Source organism: Mus caroli, unplaced genomic scaffold, assembly GCF_978045245.1.
Source record: "Mus caroli unplaced genomic scaffold, Mus_caroli_1 scaffold_12, whole genome shotgun sequence".
Taxonomy (NCBI): domain Eukaryota; kingdom Metazoa; phylum Chordata; class Mammalia; order Rodentia; family Muridae; genus Mus; species Mus caroli.
This window is the reverse complement of record NW_028227267.1, coordinates 50,721,291-50,738,387: the sequence shown is the minus strand read 5'-3', so window position 1 is coordinate 50,738,387 and position 17,097 is coordinate 50,721,291. Positions and strand designations below refer to the sequence as shown.

The 17,097-nt window shown below is 54.0% G+C and overlaps 2 protein-coding genes across 9 annotated transcripts in view; both read left to right on the top strand.

The window, feature by feature from the left end:
* The window catches only part of Acin1 (apoptotic chromatin condensation inducer 1), a 44,933-nt gene extending 39,000 nt beyond the window's left edge, over positions 1-5,933 (top strand). For 5 of the 8 annotated variants that reach the window (XM_085828637.1, XM_085828633.1, XM_029468786.2 and 2 more), the window contains 10 exons: positions 5-47; positions 1,157-1,290; positions 1,390-1,542; positions 2,417-2,555; positions 2,802-2,947; positions 3,356-3,463; positions 3,594-3,701; positions 3,836-4,160; positions 4,277-4,377; positions 5,040-5,933. In XM_085828637.1, the coding sequence (XP_085684763.1) occupies positions 5-47; positions 1,157-1,290; positions 1,390-1,542; positions 2,417-2,555; positions 2,802-2,947; positions 3,356-3,463; positions 3,594-3,701; positions 3,836-4,160; positions 4,277-4,377; positions 5,040-5,360 (1,578 nt within the window). In that variant the 3' untranslated portion in view covers positions 5,361-5,933. The remainder of the gene's footprint in view (positions 1-4; positions 48-1,156; positions 1,291-1,389; positions 1,543-2,416; positions 2,556-2,801; positions 2,948-3,355; positions 3,464-3,593; positions 3,702-3,835; positions 4,161-4,276; positions 4,378-5,039) is intronic. The other 3 variants (XM_085828636.1, XM_085828634.1, XM_085828635.1) reach the window with 3 other exon arrangements.
* An 823-nt stretch (positions 5,934-6,756) lies between these two features.
* Cdh24 (cadherin 24) lies at positions 6,757-16,669 on the top strand. Its single transcript, XM_021182016.3, has 13 exons — positions 6,757-6,863; positions 8,319-8,636; positions 8,813-9,107; positions 9,291-9,410; positions 9,484-9,651; positions 9,788-9,975; positions 10,406-10,659; positions 11,494-11,630; positions 14,225-14,346; positions 14,426-14,537; positions 14,701-14,949; positions 15,404-16,396; positions 16,487-16,669. Exons 2-12 carry the CDS (start codon positions 8,436-8,438, stop codon positions 15,901-15,903), a joined length of 2,346 nt encoding a protein of 781 aa, XP_021037675.1. The 5' UTR covers positions 6,757-6,863; positions 8,319-8,435; the 3' UTR covers positions 15,904-16,396; positions 16,487-16,669.
* Positions 16,670-17,097: the final 428 nt, after the last annotated feature.

The window sequence follows — 17,097 nt, the reverse complement described above, 5'->3', positions numbered from 1 at the left end:
ACAGAGTTCGATGCCCAAGTCTTTCAAGAGGAAAATCTCCGTTGTCTGTAAGTCTAGCCCCAAATCCCTGGTAGAAGTCATAAGAACTGTGTGCAGACGATTAGCATTCATTTCCTCCCAGTATCAGTCTTAGGGTGCAGTTCTCCCCTCCACCTAGTGAGACTCTGCCCTCTCTACACATGGAGAATCTAGGTGGTTTTCATTTTAACCAATCCTGTTTCTCCAGAGTGCGCACACGCGTGTTGCACATGCTAGACACACAATACCACAGCAGTTTCCCCAACTCCAAGCACACTTTGAGGACAGCATTGTACCATTACTTATTTTTGAGACAAGGTTTCTGCTGTGTAGACCAGGCTGACTGAAAACTGACTCCTGCTGCATCCTCTCAAGTAGATGGGACTACAGGCGTGTGCTACACACCCAACTTAGGGGAGTGCATCCTTTCTGGTGTCTGACCTTGAACTTGAAGTTAGAGAGATGCCTGTGGGATGCTTTCCATTTTTAAGATTTATTTATTATGTATACAGCGTTCTGCCTGCATGAATGCCTGCAGGCCAGAAGAGGGCACCAGATCACTTTATAAATGGTTGTGAGCCACCATGTGGTTGTTAGGAATTGAACTCAGGACCTCTGGAAGAACATTCAGTGCTCTTAGCCTCTCCTGACAGTAACCATGCAATTGTTGCCCACTGAGGAACTTGGGCAGTGGTAGTTTGGTGGTAGATTTGTTTTCTGGCTGCTCTGAGATTTGTTGTGTAGACCAGGCTGGTCTCGAAATTCAGAGATTTCCCCCTCATTTTCAAGTGCTGGGATTAAAGGTGTGTACCACCATTCGCAGACATCCAGTAAGGAGCACATGGTCTTACAGTGTAGTCACGTGTTCGTCTGGCTCTCCTGCACTTGAGTCCAAAGTGCTCCTCCGACTGCTTAGCCGCCTTCTCCTTTCTGTGGGCGAATAGTTCCCAGCCATAATAAAGATACAACATCAGTTTTGTTCACTCTTAAGTCTTAGTTTCCCAGTCTCCACTCCCCCAATCTTTCTTACGTTAACCTTTTACTTAAACTCCAGCCAAAAGCAACCTATGAGTGTTACGGTGTGAGCTAGTTAGGAACCTAGACCATCTAACTGTTGGGTCCTATTTTTTGGGGGCAGCAGCTACCAAGGGGGTGCAAGCTGGAAACAGTGACACAGAGGGGGGCCAGCCTGGTCGAAAACGTCGTTGGGGAGCCAGCACTGCTACGACACAGAAGAAACCGTCTATCAGTATCACCACTGAGTCACTCAAGGTGAGGTGGGCGGAGCCAGGGAAGGGAGGATAAGAAATGTTCAGGTGGGAGTAGACATGGGCCCAGTGTAACGGGGTAGCGGGGGTGTCTGTGTCCCAGAGCCTCATCCCCGACATCAAACCCCTGGCGGGGCAGGAGGCTGTTGTGGATCTTCATGCTGATGACTCCCGAATCTCTGAGGATGAGACAGAGCGTAATGGCGACGATGGGACCCATGACAAGGCACTGAAGATATGCCGGACAGTCACTCAGGTAACGGTGTGTGCTGTGCCCAGCATCGGGTGAGGCCGTGGGCAACAGTGGACAGCGGAGGAGCTGAGGTAATGTTCTGGAAGGGAACTCTTACGCCGAGGGCCGGGTTACGTCAAACATTGCTAGTTGTAAAAGAGGTTTTATTAGAACCAAGCTATACCAATTTGTGTGCTCTTGTTTCAGCAGTTTGTACCACAGAACCAGAATTGAAAACTAAAGTTGATAAAGCCTCATAGTTTAACATCTTGCCTCATGCAGAAAAATAGTTCAGGCCAGCAAGATGGCGGCTCCATGTGTAAAGGGCCCTGCTGCAGCGCCTGCTGCCCATCCTCAGGGCCCATGTGAGGGAGAGAGGCAGCTCCCAAAGCTGCCCACACAGGTCACTGCATATGCTCATGGTGCATAAGAGCACACGAATAAGGAAATGCTTGGTTTGTTCTCAATTTAAAAAAATGTAGCCAGGCGTGGTAGCACATGTCTTCCCAAGGAAGCACAGGCAAGAGGATCTCTGTGAGGTCAAGGCCAACCAGGACTACATAGATGATGTCTAAAAAACCCATAAGGCCGGGCGGTGGTGGCGCACGCCTTTAATCCCAGCACTTGGGAGGCAGAGGCAGGCGGATTTCTGAGTTCGAGGCCAGCCTGGTCTACAAAGTGAGTTCCAGGACAGCCAGGGCTATACAGAGAAACCCTGTCTCGAAAAACCAAAAAAAAAAAAAAAAAAAAAACCATAAAACAAAAGGTGCAGGGTATGGAGAATAACCCCCACCAGTGGGGGGGTTAATGTGATTGCTGTCTCTCTGGGAGCCAGTCAGAGGAGAAGAAGGTGCCAGTGTGGGGAGAGAGCACCACCTCTGTCTTCTATATCTTATAGGTAGTACCCGCAGAGGGCCAGGAGAATGGGCAGAGGGAAGAGGAAGAAGAGAAAGAGCCTGAAGCCGAGCCGCCGGCGCCACCCCAGGTGTCAGTGGAGGTTGCCTTGCCCCCGCCTGTGGAGCACGAAGTGAAGAAAGGTGGGTGAGGTGCAGCAGCCATGTGCATTCTCTGAGTGAGACCCACGTTTGGACCCATTTCCAACCCCTCTGGGTTTGAATCTCACAAATGTCCGAGTCTCGCAGCAAGGTTCTGCGCTTGCCCTTTACCATGTTCTGGATGCTTGGCGCATGTGGCTAGAGGGCAGTGGCTGGCTGCTCGGCAGAGTAAAAGGAAGGGAGCCAGCAATGCTGTGACTGAAAGCTGTTCTTCTGCTCTCTTTTTAGTAACACTAGGAGATACCTTAACCCGGAGGTCCATCAGCCAACAGAAGTCTGGGGTTTCCATTACAATTGATGACCCGGTCCGGACCGCCCAGGTGCCCTCCCCACCCAGGGGCAAGATCAGTAACATTGTCCACATCTCCAACCTGGTAAGTCATCATCCCTGTACCGCAAGCTCCTTTACTTGGGGGATGGGGAGATGCCTCAGTGATGAGAACCTCACTGCTGTTGAAGAGGGCTTAAGTCAGTTCTCAGCATCCACTTTAGTAGTGCTGGAACTCAAGCCTGGATCCCCTGGGAAAAGAAGCCAGGGTTGATAGCCGCTGAGCCCTCTCTCCAGCCCCACATGGAAATCATTCCCACCCCACAACCCCAGATGGGGTTTCTCAGTGTAGACCAGACTGGCTTCAAACTCAGGCTACCCACCTGCCGCCCGCCCTCTCAAGTGTTGGGAATAAAGACATGCACCATCATCTCCCCGCACACATGGGAAGACTTCATACTAGATGTATAGGTGTTCTTCTTTAAGACCTTGAAAAGTTGATTTTCGTTGGCAGGTTCGTCCCTTCACTTTAGGCCAGCTGAAGGAGTTATTGGGGCGTACAGGAACTTTGGTGGAAGAGGCCTTCTGGATAGACAAGATCAAATCTCATTGCTTTGTGACGGTGAGGCGGCGGGGGGCTGACTCTGGTTTCAGGCACATACTTTGTCCTGTGAGCAGTGTGGGCAGATGGAGGGCATTGCAGCAGCGGGGAGACTAAAGGTGCACCATGCCTCTCTGCCTCTTCCTACCAGTACTCTACAGTAGAGGAAGCCGTTGCCACCCGCACAGCTCTGCACGGGGTCAAGTGGCCCCAGTCCAACCCCAAATTCCTTTGTGCTGACTATGCTGAGCAAGATGAGGTGAGATACCTCAGAAAAGGAGGGAGTGGGACGGCCTTCACCAGACCTGCAGTTGCTAAGGGTCTGGGTCCTCCTCTCTCTACCGACGGCACCTGGGCTCCCTTGTTTAACTGTCCTTGTCCCTCTGCCCACAGCTGGACTATCACCGGGGACTCTTGGTAGATCGGCCATCTGAAACTAAGGCAGAGGAACAGGGAGCACCAAGGCCCCTGCATCCCCCACCCCCACCCCCAGTCCAGCCACCGCCCCACCCCCGGGCTGAGCAGCGGGAGCAGGAAAGGGCTGTCCGAGAGCAGTGGGCAGAACGGGAACGGGAAATGGAGCGCCGGGAAAGGACTCGGTCTGAGCGAGAATGGGATCGGGACAAAGTTCGAGAGGGACCCCGATCCCGATCACGGTCCCGTGACCGCCGCCGGAAAGAGCGAGCAAAATCTAAAGAAAAGAAGAGTGAAAAGAAAGGTATTTAGCTGGGAGGAGGGCAGGATGTGCCTGTCTCTGGGCTGGAGGGTCAGGGACCCAGGTGGGTCGGGTCAGGATTTTATGTTTCAGATCTGGTTCTCTTCCTCCCACCTCAGAGAAAGCCCAGGAGGAGCCACCTGCCAAGCTGCTGGATGACCTCTTCCGTAAGACCAAGGCAGCTCCCTGCATCTATTGGCTCCCTCTGACTGAGAGCCAAGTGAGTACTCCCGTTGTCAGCGGCTGGAGCTCTTTCCACTCAGGAGATGAGCTTGACCCACAGTGTAGGTTAGGAGAGGAAGAGAGGAGGGAGCTGGGGAGAGGGTGAAAGTGGCCGCCAGGCAGGGACTAGAGCTTGTGGGTTTGAGAAACTGTTAGCCAAGCTTCTTGGAGCTTGATTCTTTAGCTGAGAAATGCATGCTTTATAAAGCCTTTGTTATAAACATCTTCTACGTTGGCATTTCTATGAGAATCTTGCGTGTGGTGTTGGTGTGTGTGTTGGGGATAGGAAAGGATGCGCTTGCCATGTTGCTCGTGTGGAGGTCAGGTCTGTGGGTGTGGTTCTGCTTCCACCTTTCCATGGGCTCCAGGACTGAACTAAGTTGTCTGGCTTTTGTGGCAAGGGCTTTCTGGGAGAATTTCAGGCTTAATGCTACTCAGCTTTGTCTGCGTGTAGCATGATGAAAGCTGGAGACATATCAGAGACTGGTGCCAGCAGCCCCTACCATGTATTAAGGATGTTGGTGGGGTGCACCTCATCCTGCATGTCTGCCCTTTTCCTATTTAATAGAAACTGACAGTGACCCCAGAGGCACAGCCTGGGATCAGTTCAGACAGGACTGTGACACACTTCTCTGCCTCTGTCCTTCTGTCTGACCACAGATTGTTCAGAAGGAGGCAGAGCAAGCTGAACGGGCCAAGGAGCGGGAGAAGCGGCGAAAGGAACGAGAAGAAGAAGAACAAAAGGAACGGGAGAAGGAAGCTGAGCGAGAAAGGAACCGGCAGCTCGAACGGGAGAAGAGGAGGGAGCACAGCAGGGAGAGAGAGAGGGACAGGGAGAGAGAGCGGGACAGGGGTGACCGAGAGCGGGAGAGGGAGCGAGACCGAGACCGAGGCAGGGAGAGGGATCGCAGAGACACCAAGCGCCACAGCAGAAGCCGGAGTCGAAGCACACCTGTACGGGACCGGGGTGGGCGCCGCTAGCCAAGAAAACACTAGAGAGCTGCAGGTACCTGCCACTTGGCCCTGGGAGGTCAAAGGCCACAGAGGGATAGGTACAGTCACCACCACCCTGGAACCAAGGGTCTCACACCATTGCTCAGTGCTGAACTATAACTGCCACACATCCCCTCATATCAAATGGAGCAGTGGCAATCTCCCTGTTCCCCAACCTAACTCTTGGAACTTGGCCCTCTCCTTTCTTCCTGTTAAGTCTGAGAGGGAAGAGCTAGGCTATGAAGGGAAGATGTGGCCGTACATGGGAATAACCAGTGTCCCACGCTCATTTTCCCTCCATCCTGCGTTCCACCTCCCTTGGTACTCACAGCCTTTTGGGAACAGCTGGGGCCAGGACTAGGTCACCTATGAGCTGAATCAGCCTCTCCTGAGTCCCAGGCCCCTGCAGTTCCCTGGTTCTCTGGCCTGCAGCCTCTTGCCCTCTGGTTCCACTTTATATCCACCTTTTCCTTTTGTTCAATTTTTATTTTTATTTTTTTTATTATTAAATGATGTGGTCTATGGAAAAAAAATAAAAATCTGACTTAGTTTTGACTAGCATTTGAGTGCCTTTCCTTGGGAAGAGTTTGGGTGAAAGGGGAAGGTGAGTGGCTCTGACAGGCATCTGCGTTCTTCTGGGGCAGCGGCCTCCCTCGGGAACCTTTATCCCCACTTTTGTCTCTAATCAGTCCAAAGCTGTATGTCTTTTTACTCTGGGAGATAGGGTGGCCTGTTTCTTTTGCAGTACCCCAACAGCTGGCAGGGTCGGCCTCCCAGTCCCCCTGCACAATTAAGCATTTGGTCGCCCTTCAAGGTGCTTCCCACAACTGCCACCAGGGGGTGCACACACTCTTTAGATCTTGCAAAGAGCTTCCCAAAAAAGGTTCTCACTGCCCACCGTTATCTTTCCCCTGTCCCTGGCGAGCTCCCTAGACTCCTGCTTCCCCTGCCATCCTGAAGTTCACCCTAGCTGACTGAACTCGCCGTCGTGACCCGCACAAGGTCCTGAGGCGGTAGCCTCGCAGCCGAATCGAGAACGTGAAGCCGGGTCTCCGCAGTGCTCTCCCAGCGCCCCGCCTCACGGTGTGCCTCCGCAGGTGCTGTGCTGGCCGATCGTGTTGGGTCTCCTTCGCCAGGCCCTGGGAATAATAGCCTAGCCGTGCTACCCCTGTACCTTGCCGCGCTGCGGGCTGGTCCGGGAGGGGCCCCGCATCTGTATGCGCCCAGCAGCCCGGGAGCCGCGGGGGCGGGGACTGGCTGGGGAGGGTCGGAGGCAGGGCTCTCCTCTCCCGCGCGAGCCGCCTCTCCTCGGCAGGCGGAGCCTCCTTCCCCCGCCCCCTCCGTCTCGCTCCCTTGTTCTCGCCGGGGCCGCTCAGACCTGCAGCGGAGCCGCGGCGCCGGCTTGGATCGGCTTGGGGCTGTGCCCCCGGGAGCCAGCGACGGAGGCGGGCGGGGCGCTGCTCGCGGTCCCGGGCCCCTCGGTAGTGCCAGGTAAGGGCGCCTGCCCCGGTCGGGAATCCTCGCGGGGGCAGCGGGGGGTCCGCAGCTTGCGGTGCGCTCTGGCTGCGAGCCGTGCCGACTCGGTTCTCCCGCGCTCTGCTCTCTCCCTTCTCACACACCTCTCTCCCTTTGCCTCCCGATTTTTCTTCACCCTTCCGCCTCTCTGCCCCTTCTCTCTCCCTCTTGTCCTGTCTCTTCCCACCTCTTCTGCCTTTTTCTTCCTTTACCTTTCTCCTCTTTTCCCGCTCTCCTTTCCTCTCTTCCATTACCTCCCTCTCCTTTCCTCTCCTCTCCTCGTTCCCTCCTGCTATCCTGTTTCCCCACTCCTCCGTTTCCTTCTCTTCTCTTCGTCCCGCCTACCTCTCTGGTCCCCTGCTGCCCTCTGGCTTCTTTTCTCTTGGGAGCAAACGGCCTGTCAGGTGTGTGTCTGCTCTGGGGAAGGAGGAGGGGCACAGCTACCTGACCATGGGCCCCTTCAGGAGGAGGGAGAGAAATGGGAAGGGTCCTCTCTCTCCACCTCCTTTCCCGCAGCCCCTCCCTACCTCTACTGCTCCTGGTAGCTTACTCTACCAGAATGAAGTTCCGAGGCCTGATCACACATACACACACACACACACACACAGTGCAGGTTCCCCTGCCCCTACCAGTTCCCAAGCCTGGTACCCAGGACTCCTCTCTGCCTTTCAGACACTCAGGCTGCTTCCCTGATGTCTTTGCTTTTCTCTCTTGCTGCCCTTCTCTCTCCGTGGTCTGTCTGTTTCTCATCTGGTCTTCCCCATCTGCCAGACCCTCCCAGATTCTTGACCCCCAAGCCTTCAATCACACTGTCTCTGGCCCCTGGGTCAGCCTCCACTTCACCTCTCTGTCTCCCTGCACTGCCTGCAGCCCTGTTCCCAATTCTTCCAGATGTAGCCCCACTCTGTTCCCTTAGACCGATTCCCCTTAAAGACCGCGACTGGCAGAATGGGCTGGAGGCAGTCTGGAGAGGTGGGGTTCCTCAGGGGCAGGGGAGGCTTTCCTAAGTCCAGCCCGACTCAGGCTGCACTCCTTGTCTTTGAGCCTGACCCTATAAGGAACGCTGTGTGTTGATGAATACCAACCTCTCAGTTTTAAGCCCTTTCTGTCGGTCCATCTACCTTTTCTAGTCCCCTAGCTGTGTGCCCAGGCTAGAAAAGGAACAGGATTTGAAATTCCAAGTCCCTTTAGCATTCTCCTCTCCTTTTCCCTGACAGCTTTCCAGAGTTGGCCGACCTGAGATTTATGGGCTTGGAGGGGCTGGAGGTGGATCCAGGCAGAGCCTGGGAGGAAGGCTCAGGCTGTCTGTCTTGGACTGGGTTCTGGGCAGTGGGGTGTCTGGTTTCTTAGAGAGCTAGGCTTCGGTATCTAATTCGGGAGAGGAGTAGGATTCAGGCTTTCCTTGATCCTGAGCAGCTACCTGTCCTACAGGTGTGGATCCATGGGGTAGCCTCAACGCGTCTTCCCCAGCCAGCTCATGGGCCACCTGGCCCTGCCCAGCCTCGGCACCTGGGGCCAGTGAACAAGAGCCCTGGCTGGATTACAAACATGTGGGGCCTTGTGAGGCTCCTGCTGGCCTGGCTGGGTGGCTGGGGCTGCATGGGGCGCCTGGCAGCTCCAGTCCCAGCCTGGGCAGGGTCCAGGGGACACTCGGGTCCTACACTGCTGCGGACCCGAAGGAGCTGGGTCTGGAACCAGTTCTTTGTCATTGAGGAATATTCTGGTCCAGAGCCTGTCCTTATTGGCAAGGTAAGGATCAACCCTCTCCGTGACTAGTCTGTCAGACCCTTAGGCCCTGCCCAGAAACTTCATCAGTCTGCAATGACCTTGGTCCCCTGGCATTCCTCACGCACCACCCAAACCTAGGCTCTAACCCCGTGTGCTCTACACTTGGAGCTTTCTGCCGTTTTCTCTGACTCTTGCAGCTGCACTCAGATGTTGACCGGGGTGAGGGCCGCACCAAGTACCTGCTGACCGGGGAGGGGGCAGGCACTGTGTTTGTGATTGATGAGGCCACAGGCAATATCCATGTGACCAAGAGCCTGGACCGGGAAGAGAAGGCACAATATGTGCTGCTGGCCCAAGCTGTGGACCGTGCCTCTAACCGGCCCCTGGAACCCCCATCAGAGTTCATCATCAAAGTGCAAGACATCAATGACAATCCGCCTGTGTTTCCCCTTGGGCCCTACCATGCCACCGTGCCTGAGATGTCTAATGTTGGTGAGCACCCCAGCTCTGGTTGCCCTAGCTTACCTGGGGTTCTTTAACTCCTCCATCTACTTTGGTTGTCTATCCTGGAATTCATCTCCTTTAACTCAGCCTCCTTCACATCTGGGGTCCCTCAGTCTACTCTTCTTTCCCTGGCCTTGCTGCTGCTGAGTGGGTTATGGGGATCTCCCGCAGGGACGTCTGTAATACAAGTGACTGCTCACGATGCGGATGATCCCAGCTATGGAAACAGTGCCAAACTTGTGTACACGGTGCTGGATGGGCTGCCTTTCTTCTCTGTGGACCCCCAGACTGGTAAGAATGAACTTGAGAGTCTCACAGGGCAGCCATGGGAACAAGCACCCCTGACCCAGTGTCTCTCCCTTAGGAGTGGTTCGTACAGCCATCCCCAACATGGACCGGGAGACCCAAGAGGAGTTCTTGGTGGTGATTCAAGCCAAGGATATGGGTGGCCACATGGGGGGGCTCTCAGGCAGCACTACAGTGACAGTCACCCTCAGCGATGTCAACGACAACCCCCCCAAGTTCCCTCAGAGTAAGAGGGGGCAGTTCTGTGCCCAAACAATCCTTTAATGCCCTACCTACAGACCCTGGAGAAAGGAAGTACTGGGGTAGGGAGGAGGACTGGAGACTTCTCTTAAGAATCCATCTTCCCTCCTTCTTCCCCTGAGGTCTATACCAGTTCTCAGTGGTGGAGACAGCTGGACCTGGAACCCTGGTGGGCCGGCTTAAGGCCCAGGACCCAGACCTAGGGGATAATGCCCTCATGGCATACAGCATCCTGGATGGGGAAGGATCAGAGGTCTTCAGCATCAGCACAGACTCCCAGGGCCAGGACGGGCTCCTTACTGTCCGCAAGGTTAGCTTTCTGCCGGATAATACCTGCAGATGCAGCTGTGGGTACAAAGCTCATTGGTAGGGAGCTTGCTTTCTATACACCAAGATTTCATTCCCAGCACCAGGAAAAAAACAAAAACAGAGGACTCCCTCCCTTCTGCACTGTAGCTCACTTAACCCCTGGCTTCTGCTCCACCACTGCCAATGCTTTTAACTAATTTCCTACAACCATGCTTAGATCCCCTGTGTTGGAGCTTGGGGGGAATCATAACAATCTTACCTTTTAGAATTACCAGCTACGCAATGTGCCACTCACCATGACCACTGAGGCCATGCCTCTCCAGGGCCACCTCTCCTCAGCACTGGGTGCACATGCAAAGAGACTTTACTCCTGTGAGCTGGGCCCACCCTGGTTTCCCAGTACCTCAACTCTCTGTCTCCCCTCCTCGTAGCCCCTGGACTTCGAGACTCGTCGCTCTTACACCTTCCGTGTAGAAGCCACCAACACACTCATTGACCCAGCCTACCTGCGGCGAGGTCCCTTCAAGGATGTGGCCTCGGTACGAGTGGCTGTGCAGGATGCTCCAGAGCCGCCTGTCTTCACCCAGGCCACCTACCACCTGGCAGTACCTGAAAACAAGGCCCCTGGAACCCTGGTGGGCCAGATCTCAGCCAGTGACCTGGACTCCCCGGCCAGCCCCATCAGGTTAGCTGGGCTGTGAGCTGGGACAAGGCTGTCTACACGACAAACCATATCACTTAGCAAAGTTCTCACTTCTTATGCCAACTTGCTGGTTGGCAGGCCTAAGTGCCTGAGGAACTCTGGAGGCCTAACTACAGCCCCTCTCTCCACCTATTTCTTTGGCTAGACAGGAGTGGCGCCTCCTAGTGGCAGGCCAAGCAAATGCATTCTCATCTGATAAATGGATCTCTATTGATCATGCCCTAAGTGCTTCACATTTTACCCACTCGATAACATTTAATTGTCATAATGTCCCTATGAAGTAGGTATCATCGTTGCCAGTTGTTCTGCGTGCCAACTGTGAATGGCTAAGTTGTTTGCCCACAGTGGGGCAACAGAGCTGATGTTCAGATTTGGCGTGGTCCACCCTGTTAATCTCCACTCCTCCAACTTCCTGGCCGGCATCCCTGACACAGCTCTGTGAGGGGGTGCTGGTGTCCCTCCCATTTTGCAGTTGATTAAACAAGGTCAAAGGAGTTCCCCCAAGGTCACACAGGTGGTCTGAGGCAGAGCAGGGATGAAACACAGGAACTTAGGTTCCCAGAACAGAGCCTGCGAGTCTGAAACACAGGGCGTGTCTCTCCTACCACTCCTGTGGAATCCAGTCCCCCTATGTCAACAGGGCTTCCCAGGGACTCCAGCCTGACTGCAGGGACAGCTCTGAGTGGCTGGTAAGGCTCTCCTCAAAACATTTGGACACTCTAGCAAGATGAGTCTTGAAGCCCAGCAAGATGAACAGAGAGGAGAGTAGGGAAGGCGGGAGAGGAGGCGCCTCCCAGATCAGTCCATCTTCCCTAGATACTCCATCCTGCCCCACTCGGATCCAGAGCGTTGCTTCTCCATTGAGCCCGAAGACGGCACTATCCGTACAGCAGTGCGCCTGGACCGCGAGGCTCGTGTCTGGCACAACCTCACCGTTCTGGCCACAGAGTTGGGTGAGAAGCCTTGGGCCCTAAGGAGCACCATACAGAGAGCTATCCCTGGATGTGGGCGGGGAAGGGGTAGCAACAGCCACAACCTCATCTGTGTTGGGCTCCTGGCCCTCAGCTCATGAAGCAGGCATCCTCGGGCTGGTGGGGGAGCCTGCCTGAGCAGGCACTTATGCCTCATCTACCTTGCTCAAACCCAGAGCCATACCTTCCAACCCAAGAGTTAACAAACTGCCAGGGCCAAAACAGGACTTTGCAAGAGTGTGTCAGCAGCCCTCAAAAAAGGAGCTCTTCTAGAAGCCTTGCAGGGACTTGTCCCCACACACTGAAGTAGAAAAGAGTGCCAGTTCCTTGTGTGGAGCCCATCTTGTGCCCCCACCACCATCAGCAGCACCCGGTTCAGTTCTCTGCCCTGGAGAGACAGGGAAACCCCTCGCCCTTCTGTAAGTAGCACCTTATGCCCTGTTCATGTTCCTGCTGTTTTGTATACTGTACATTAGCATTATGGCTGTATATATAGATAGATAGATAGATAGATAGATACCAGTACACGTCAGCAAAGAGCTGTATGTATACATTCATATGGGCATGTACTCAGGAATGGTTATAGTTCATGTGTGACGTGTACAGCCGCAGGCACACACTATAATCTCAGCACTAGGGATACTAAGGCAGGAGAATCAGGAGTTCAAGGACAACTTGAGGTACATGAGAATCCTATAAAGAAAAAAATATATATGTATATATACACATATATAGTTATGACTTAGATATGACACATGTTTGCATAGAATTATATTTGTGGTATTTGTGTGTGTGCAGTGGTGTATACAAGTAGCTATAGGTGATACTTTGTGTGTGTGTTTGTGGACAGATGAGTTTTGGGGGTTTTTTTGGGTTTTTTTTTTTGTTTTGTTTTGTTTGGTTGTTTTGGTTTTGGTTTTTTTTCGAGACAGGGTTTCTCTGTGTAGCTCTGGCTGTCCTGAAACTCACTTTGTAGACCAGGCTGGCCTCAAACTCAGAAATCCACCTGCCTCTGCCTCCCGAGTGCTGGGATTAAAGCCATGTGCCACTACGCCTGGCTGACAGATGAGTTATTGCTTATTGTGTATTAGGTATTGTTTTAAGTACTAAAGTGGATTGGCTCGTTCAGTCGTCACAGCCGGTCACAGCCGGTCACAGCCGGTCACAGCCGGTCACAGCCGGTCACAGCCGGTTAGGGAGATGTGATTAGTTCTCTGTTTTCCAGTGAGGAAACTCATAAGGAGAAGCTAAGTAACTCCTCAAAGTACACACAGAAAATAAATGGCAGAGGTGTCTGACCCAGTCAGCCAGTCAGTCAGCAGCGTGAACTGTTTTCTCTCTACCTTCCTGCTTCTGTTAAATGTGTGTCTGTCTGTCTGTCTGTGCAGCTATGTCCTCTCTGGCAGTACTGTGTATCTGTAGTTGCAAGCATATCTGTAGAGATGATTCTGTGTGTACATGTGTGGTGTATGTCACATGCATTGTTACCTTGGGTCTGGTTGCTGGTTGGTTGGTTGGTTGTTTGGTTGGTTTTTTTTGAGACAAGGTTTCTCTGTATAGCCCTGGCTGTCCTGGAACTCACTCTGTAGACCAGGATGGCCTCCAACTCAGAAATCCGCCTGCCTCTGCCTCCCGAGTACTGGGATTAAAGGCGTGCGCCACCACGCCCGGCTGGTTGCTTTTTATATGTGGCTCTGCGTACATGTGTGGCCCCTACTCGTGCTCTTGCCAAATCCTGTTCTTGTCCCCGCCCTGACTTTGGCGAGTAGCTCATGGCCCTTACTGCAGTGAAAGACTGGGTTCATGTTATTCTGTCTCTAGTTACCTTAGGGCCAGGCAGCCCACACAGCCTGCCCTGCCCCAGGCTGTGAACTCAGCCCATGTCACTAGGGCCAGCTGGCTGGCCTAAACCCAGACAAAAGATGACCTGGCAATGAGAAACAAAGCAAGATCCTGGTAGGGAGCCACCTAGGGTGGGGCCTGGGCTCTGCACCCTGTAGACCATGAAGAGGTTCTTCTCCCTACAAGGTCAACTCTCAGTGATACAAATTGTGGTTATTACAGGTTCCCAGACCTTTGATGGTGCTCAAGTGTGGGTGTGTGGGTGTGTGCGTGCGCGCGCGCACGCGCGCACAAAAATGTGTCTGTGGGCCAGGGTAGGATGGAGGATATGCCACACTCACTGTGCATACCTGCTTCATATATGTTTGATTTGTTTTCAACACCCACTTGCTATGGTATGACTTTATGTGTTTCATGGTTTCTGTTTACACACCTTGTATGTCCTTTCTACCTACCCTTCATGTATGCATGTGCTGTGCTTATCTTGCATGAGTTGCTGTGTGTGTGAATCATTGGTTTTGTATTTGCATGTGTATTGTATAATATTCATATCTTCTATGTGAACACATATGTTCTTGGTATAGTTCCACCCATTTAAAACATGGTTTACTGCTCGTGTATCACACATGCTATCTCATGTTGTTCTATGCACATGCCATGCAGCATCTATTGCCTCTGACCAGGTATGGCGCATGTGCGTGTATGGTGTACATATGCTGTTATTTTGGCTTCAGATAGCTCTGCACAATCATCCCGCGTGCAAGTTGCCATCCAGACCCTGGATGAAAATGACAACGCTCCCCAGCTGGCTGAGCCCTATGACATCTTTGTATGTGACTCTGCAGCCCCTGGCCAGGTAAGCAGTGGAGACAGACAGGTTGGAATCTCAAAGCCACCAGCAGCCATTCCTCTGAAAGCTTCCACCTTCTTCCCAGTTGATTCAGGTCATCCGGGCTCTGGACAGAGATGAAGTTGGCAACAGTAGCCAAGTCTCCCTTCAAGGTCCTGTGGGCCCTGATGCCAACTTTACAGTCCGGGACAACCGAGGTGGGTAGCCTCTGCATCCACACCCATGCCTGTCTTCCCTCCTCTCCTTCCCACCCCTGGCCCAGCCCCATTGCCCCTGCCCGACCTGAGGACCCATTGGAGGGATAGGTGTATGGTTACACTTGTTTTTGTGTGTGGTGTACGTTCCTTCCTTTTTCCACAGATGGCTCTGCCAGCCTGCTGCTGCCTTCCCGTCCTGCTCCACCACGCCAGGCACCCTACCTGGTTCCTATCGAACTCTGGGATTGGGGGCAGCCAGCCCTGAGCAGCACTGCCACGGTGACTGTGAGTGTGTGTCGCTGCCGGCCTGACGGCTCCATGGCATCCTGCTGGCCTGAGGCTCAGCTCTCGCCCACCGGTCTCAGCACTGGAGCCCTGCTTGCCATCGTCACGTGTATGGGCACCCTTCTTGGTGAGTCAGGCTACAGTGGGGACAAGATGTGGTATCTGGGCCTGTTTTCTGGAGAAGGAGAAAGCAGTGTCTATTGGACATGAATGACCTACTAAGGTCCAAGAGAAAAACATCTGTCCTCATAATTACTGGACCTGCAAATCTATGAAAGTAACTAGCCATAAAAATTGATTAAACCCTTATTCTGTGCCAAGTGTGGTGCTGGGCATGACACAGATGTTTCATTTTCATCTTTCAAACACCTAAAGAGATAAAAGTTTTGGTTTTTTTTTGTTTTTTTTTCAACGTAAATTTCTCACACATAGCAAATAAAGGGCAAAGGCAGGATTCAAACAAAGGATTGCCAGATGTCAGACCTAGGGCTTGCAGACTCTGGCCACACTGCCCCACTGCCCCGGCTTTCATCTGGCCCTGCATGGGAACCAGCTGGCTCCTTGGCCTGTCTCTTGTGCAGCCTTGGTGGTTCTCTTCGTGGCCCTGAGGCGGCAGAAGCAGGAAGCCTTGATGGTATTGGAGGAGGAGGACGTCCGCGAGAACATCATCACCTATGATGACGAGGGTGGCGGAGAGGAGGACACGGAGGCCTTCGACATCACAGCCTTGCAGAACCCGGACGGAGCCGCTCCTCCAGCGGCCGGCCCGCCGGTACGCCGCGACGTGCTGCCGCGGACCCGAGCGCCACGCCAGCCCAGGCCACCCGGCCCCGCCGATGTGGCGCAGTTGCTGGCGCTGCGGCTGCGCGAGGCGGACGAGGACCCCAGCGTGCCCCCGTATGACTCGGTGCAGGTGTATGGCTATGAGGGCCGGGGCTCCTCCTGCGGCTCGCTCAGCTCCCTGGGCTCGGGCAGCGAGGCTGGCGGTGTCCCCGGCCCCGCCGAGCCACTGGACGACTGGGGTCCACTCTTCCGCACTCTGGCAGAGCTGTATGGGGCCAAGGAGCCCCCGGCCCCCTGAGGCCGGCCCTGGCCCTGCCGCTGCGCTGCGCTGCGGTGGGGTATCGCATACAGGCCCTCTGAGTGAGCCCCACAGGGTCCAGGCAGGCGGCGGCAGCCCAGGGGCCCAATACGACCCTCCTTTCCCCCTCTCTCTTACCTCCCACTCCTTGGTCTGTGTGTTTCTCCAGGGATCCCTGTCTGTGACTCTCCGCTGTCCGGGGGGTTGGGTTTTATAACTGCCCCTGACCTCTGTTCTCACTGTGACTCTGTGGCTGTTTTTGTCTGGTAATTCCGATCGCTTAGATTCTGCCCCACTTGCCCACACACAAACTCTGTCTGTCTCCTGCCCACATGTCCCTCCCTTTTCTTTGAGTCCCTGTGACTGGCTTTTTGGGTTTGTCTGTTGTGTTTTTTGGTTTGTTTGTTTGTTTGTTTCTGTTATCCATCCCAAAAGCAAGAGAATCTTCCGGCCACTGCTGCCCCACCCTACTGCAGGAGATGCTCTGCTCCAGGTCAGTGGCCAGGCCTGACTACAGAGGAGTCTGGTGGACCAAAACCGCTCCCCCAATTCTGCTCCTAAACCAACTCTCTCTTCCTTACAGACCTGCCCGCATGGTTCCATCCATCACTCATGGCCTCATCCTGGCTCCATCAGCTTCTAGTAGAAGGAAGGAGGGAGCCAGCCCACCTCCTAGGGAAGAGCTTCAGCCCCACGCGGCCATCTCTGCCCAGCTGTCAGCCTGCCCTGGGCATCCCAGCTCTGGGCATTGTCTTGTGTGCTTCTCAGGCCCCAGAAGGGAAGGGGATTGGGGGGGGTGGGGGGAGAAAGGGGAGGCAGCTGGGGAAGAGGAGGAAGGGGAGGGGCCTCCATCTCTAATTTCATAATAAACACTTTATTTTGTAAAGTTGGAGCCTGCTTCTGTTTCTGCACTCAGGTTTCTGGACAGAGCTTCCTTTGTGCTGAGGGTAGAAAAAGGCCTAAGCCTCTCTACCCCCGGCTCATTCCTTCTCCTTGGAGGTACCCACTTTAAGACTCTCTCAGAGGGAGGAGTATGGGGACTGTTCCATTTGAGGAGGAGAAGGATAATGACTGTCGCCATGCCCACCACGGGCTCTTCAGTGCCACTTCCGTTTGTCTCAGACAGTCTGTGGGATTGGCAAGAGAGGCGTGAACAATGGGAATTCAGGGCAGGAGCCCCTGTGAAGGCATGAG

Excerpts from the sequence above, each read along its gene's own strand:
- Cdh24 (XM_021182016.3), top strand. The coding sequence starts at position 8,436 with ATGTGGGGCCTTGTGAGGCTCCTGCTGGCCTGGCTGGGTGGCTGGGGC. Across the intron at positions 10,660-11,493 it reads TCCCCGGCCAGCCCCATCAG|ATACTCCATCCTGCCCCACT; the intron begins GTTAGCTGGGCT and ends CATCTTCCCTAG. Across the intron at positions 14,950-15,403 it reads GTGTATGGGCACCCTTCTTG|CCTTGGTGGTTCTCTTCGTG; the intron begins GTGAGTCAGGCT and ends TCTCTTGTGCAG.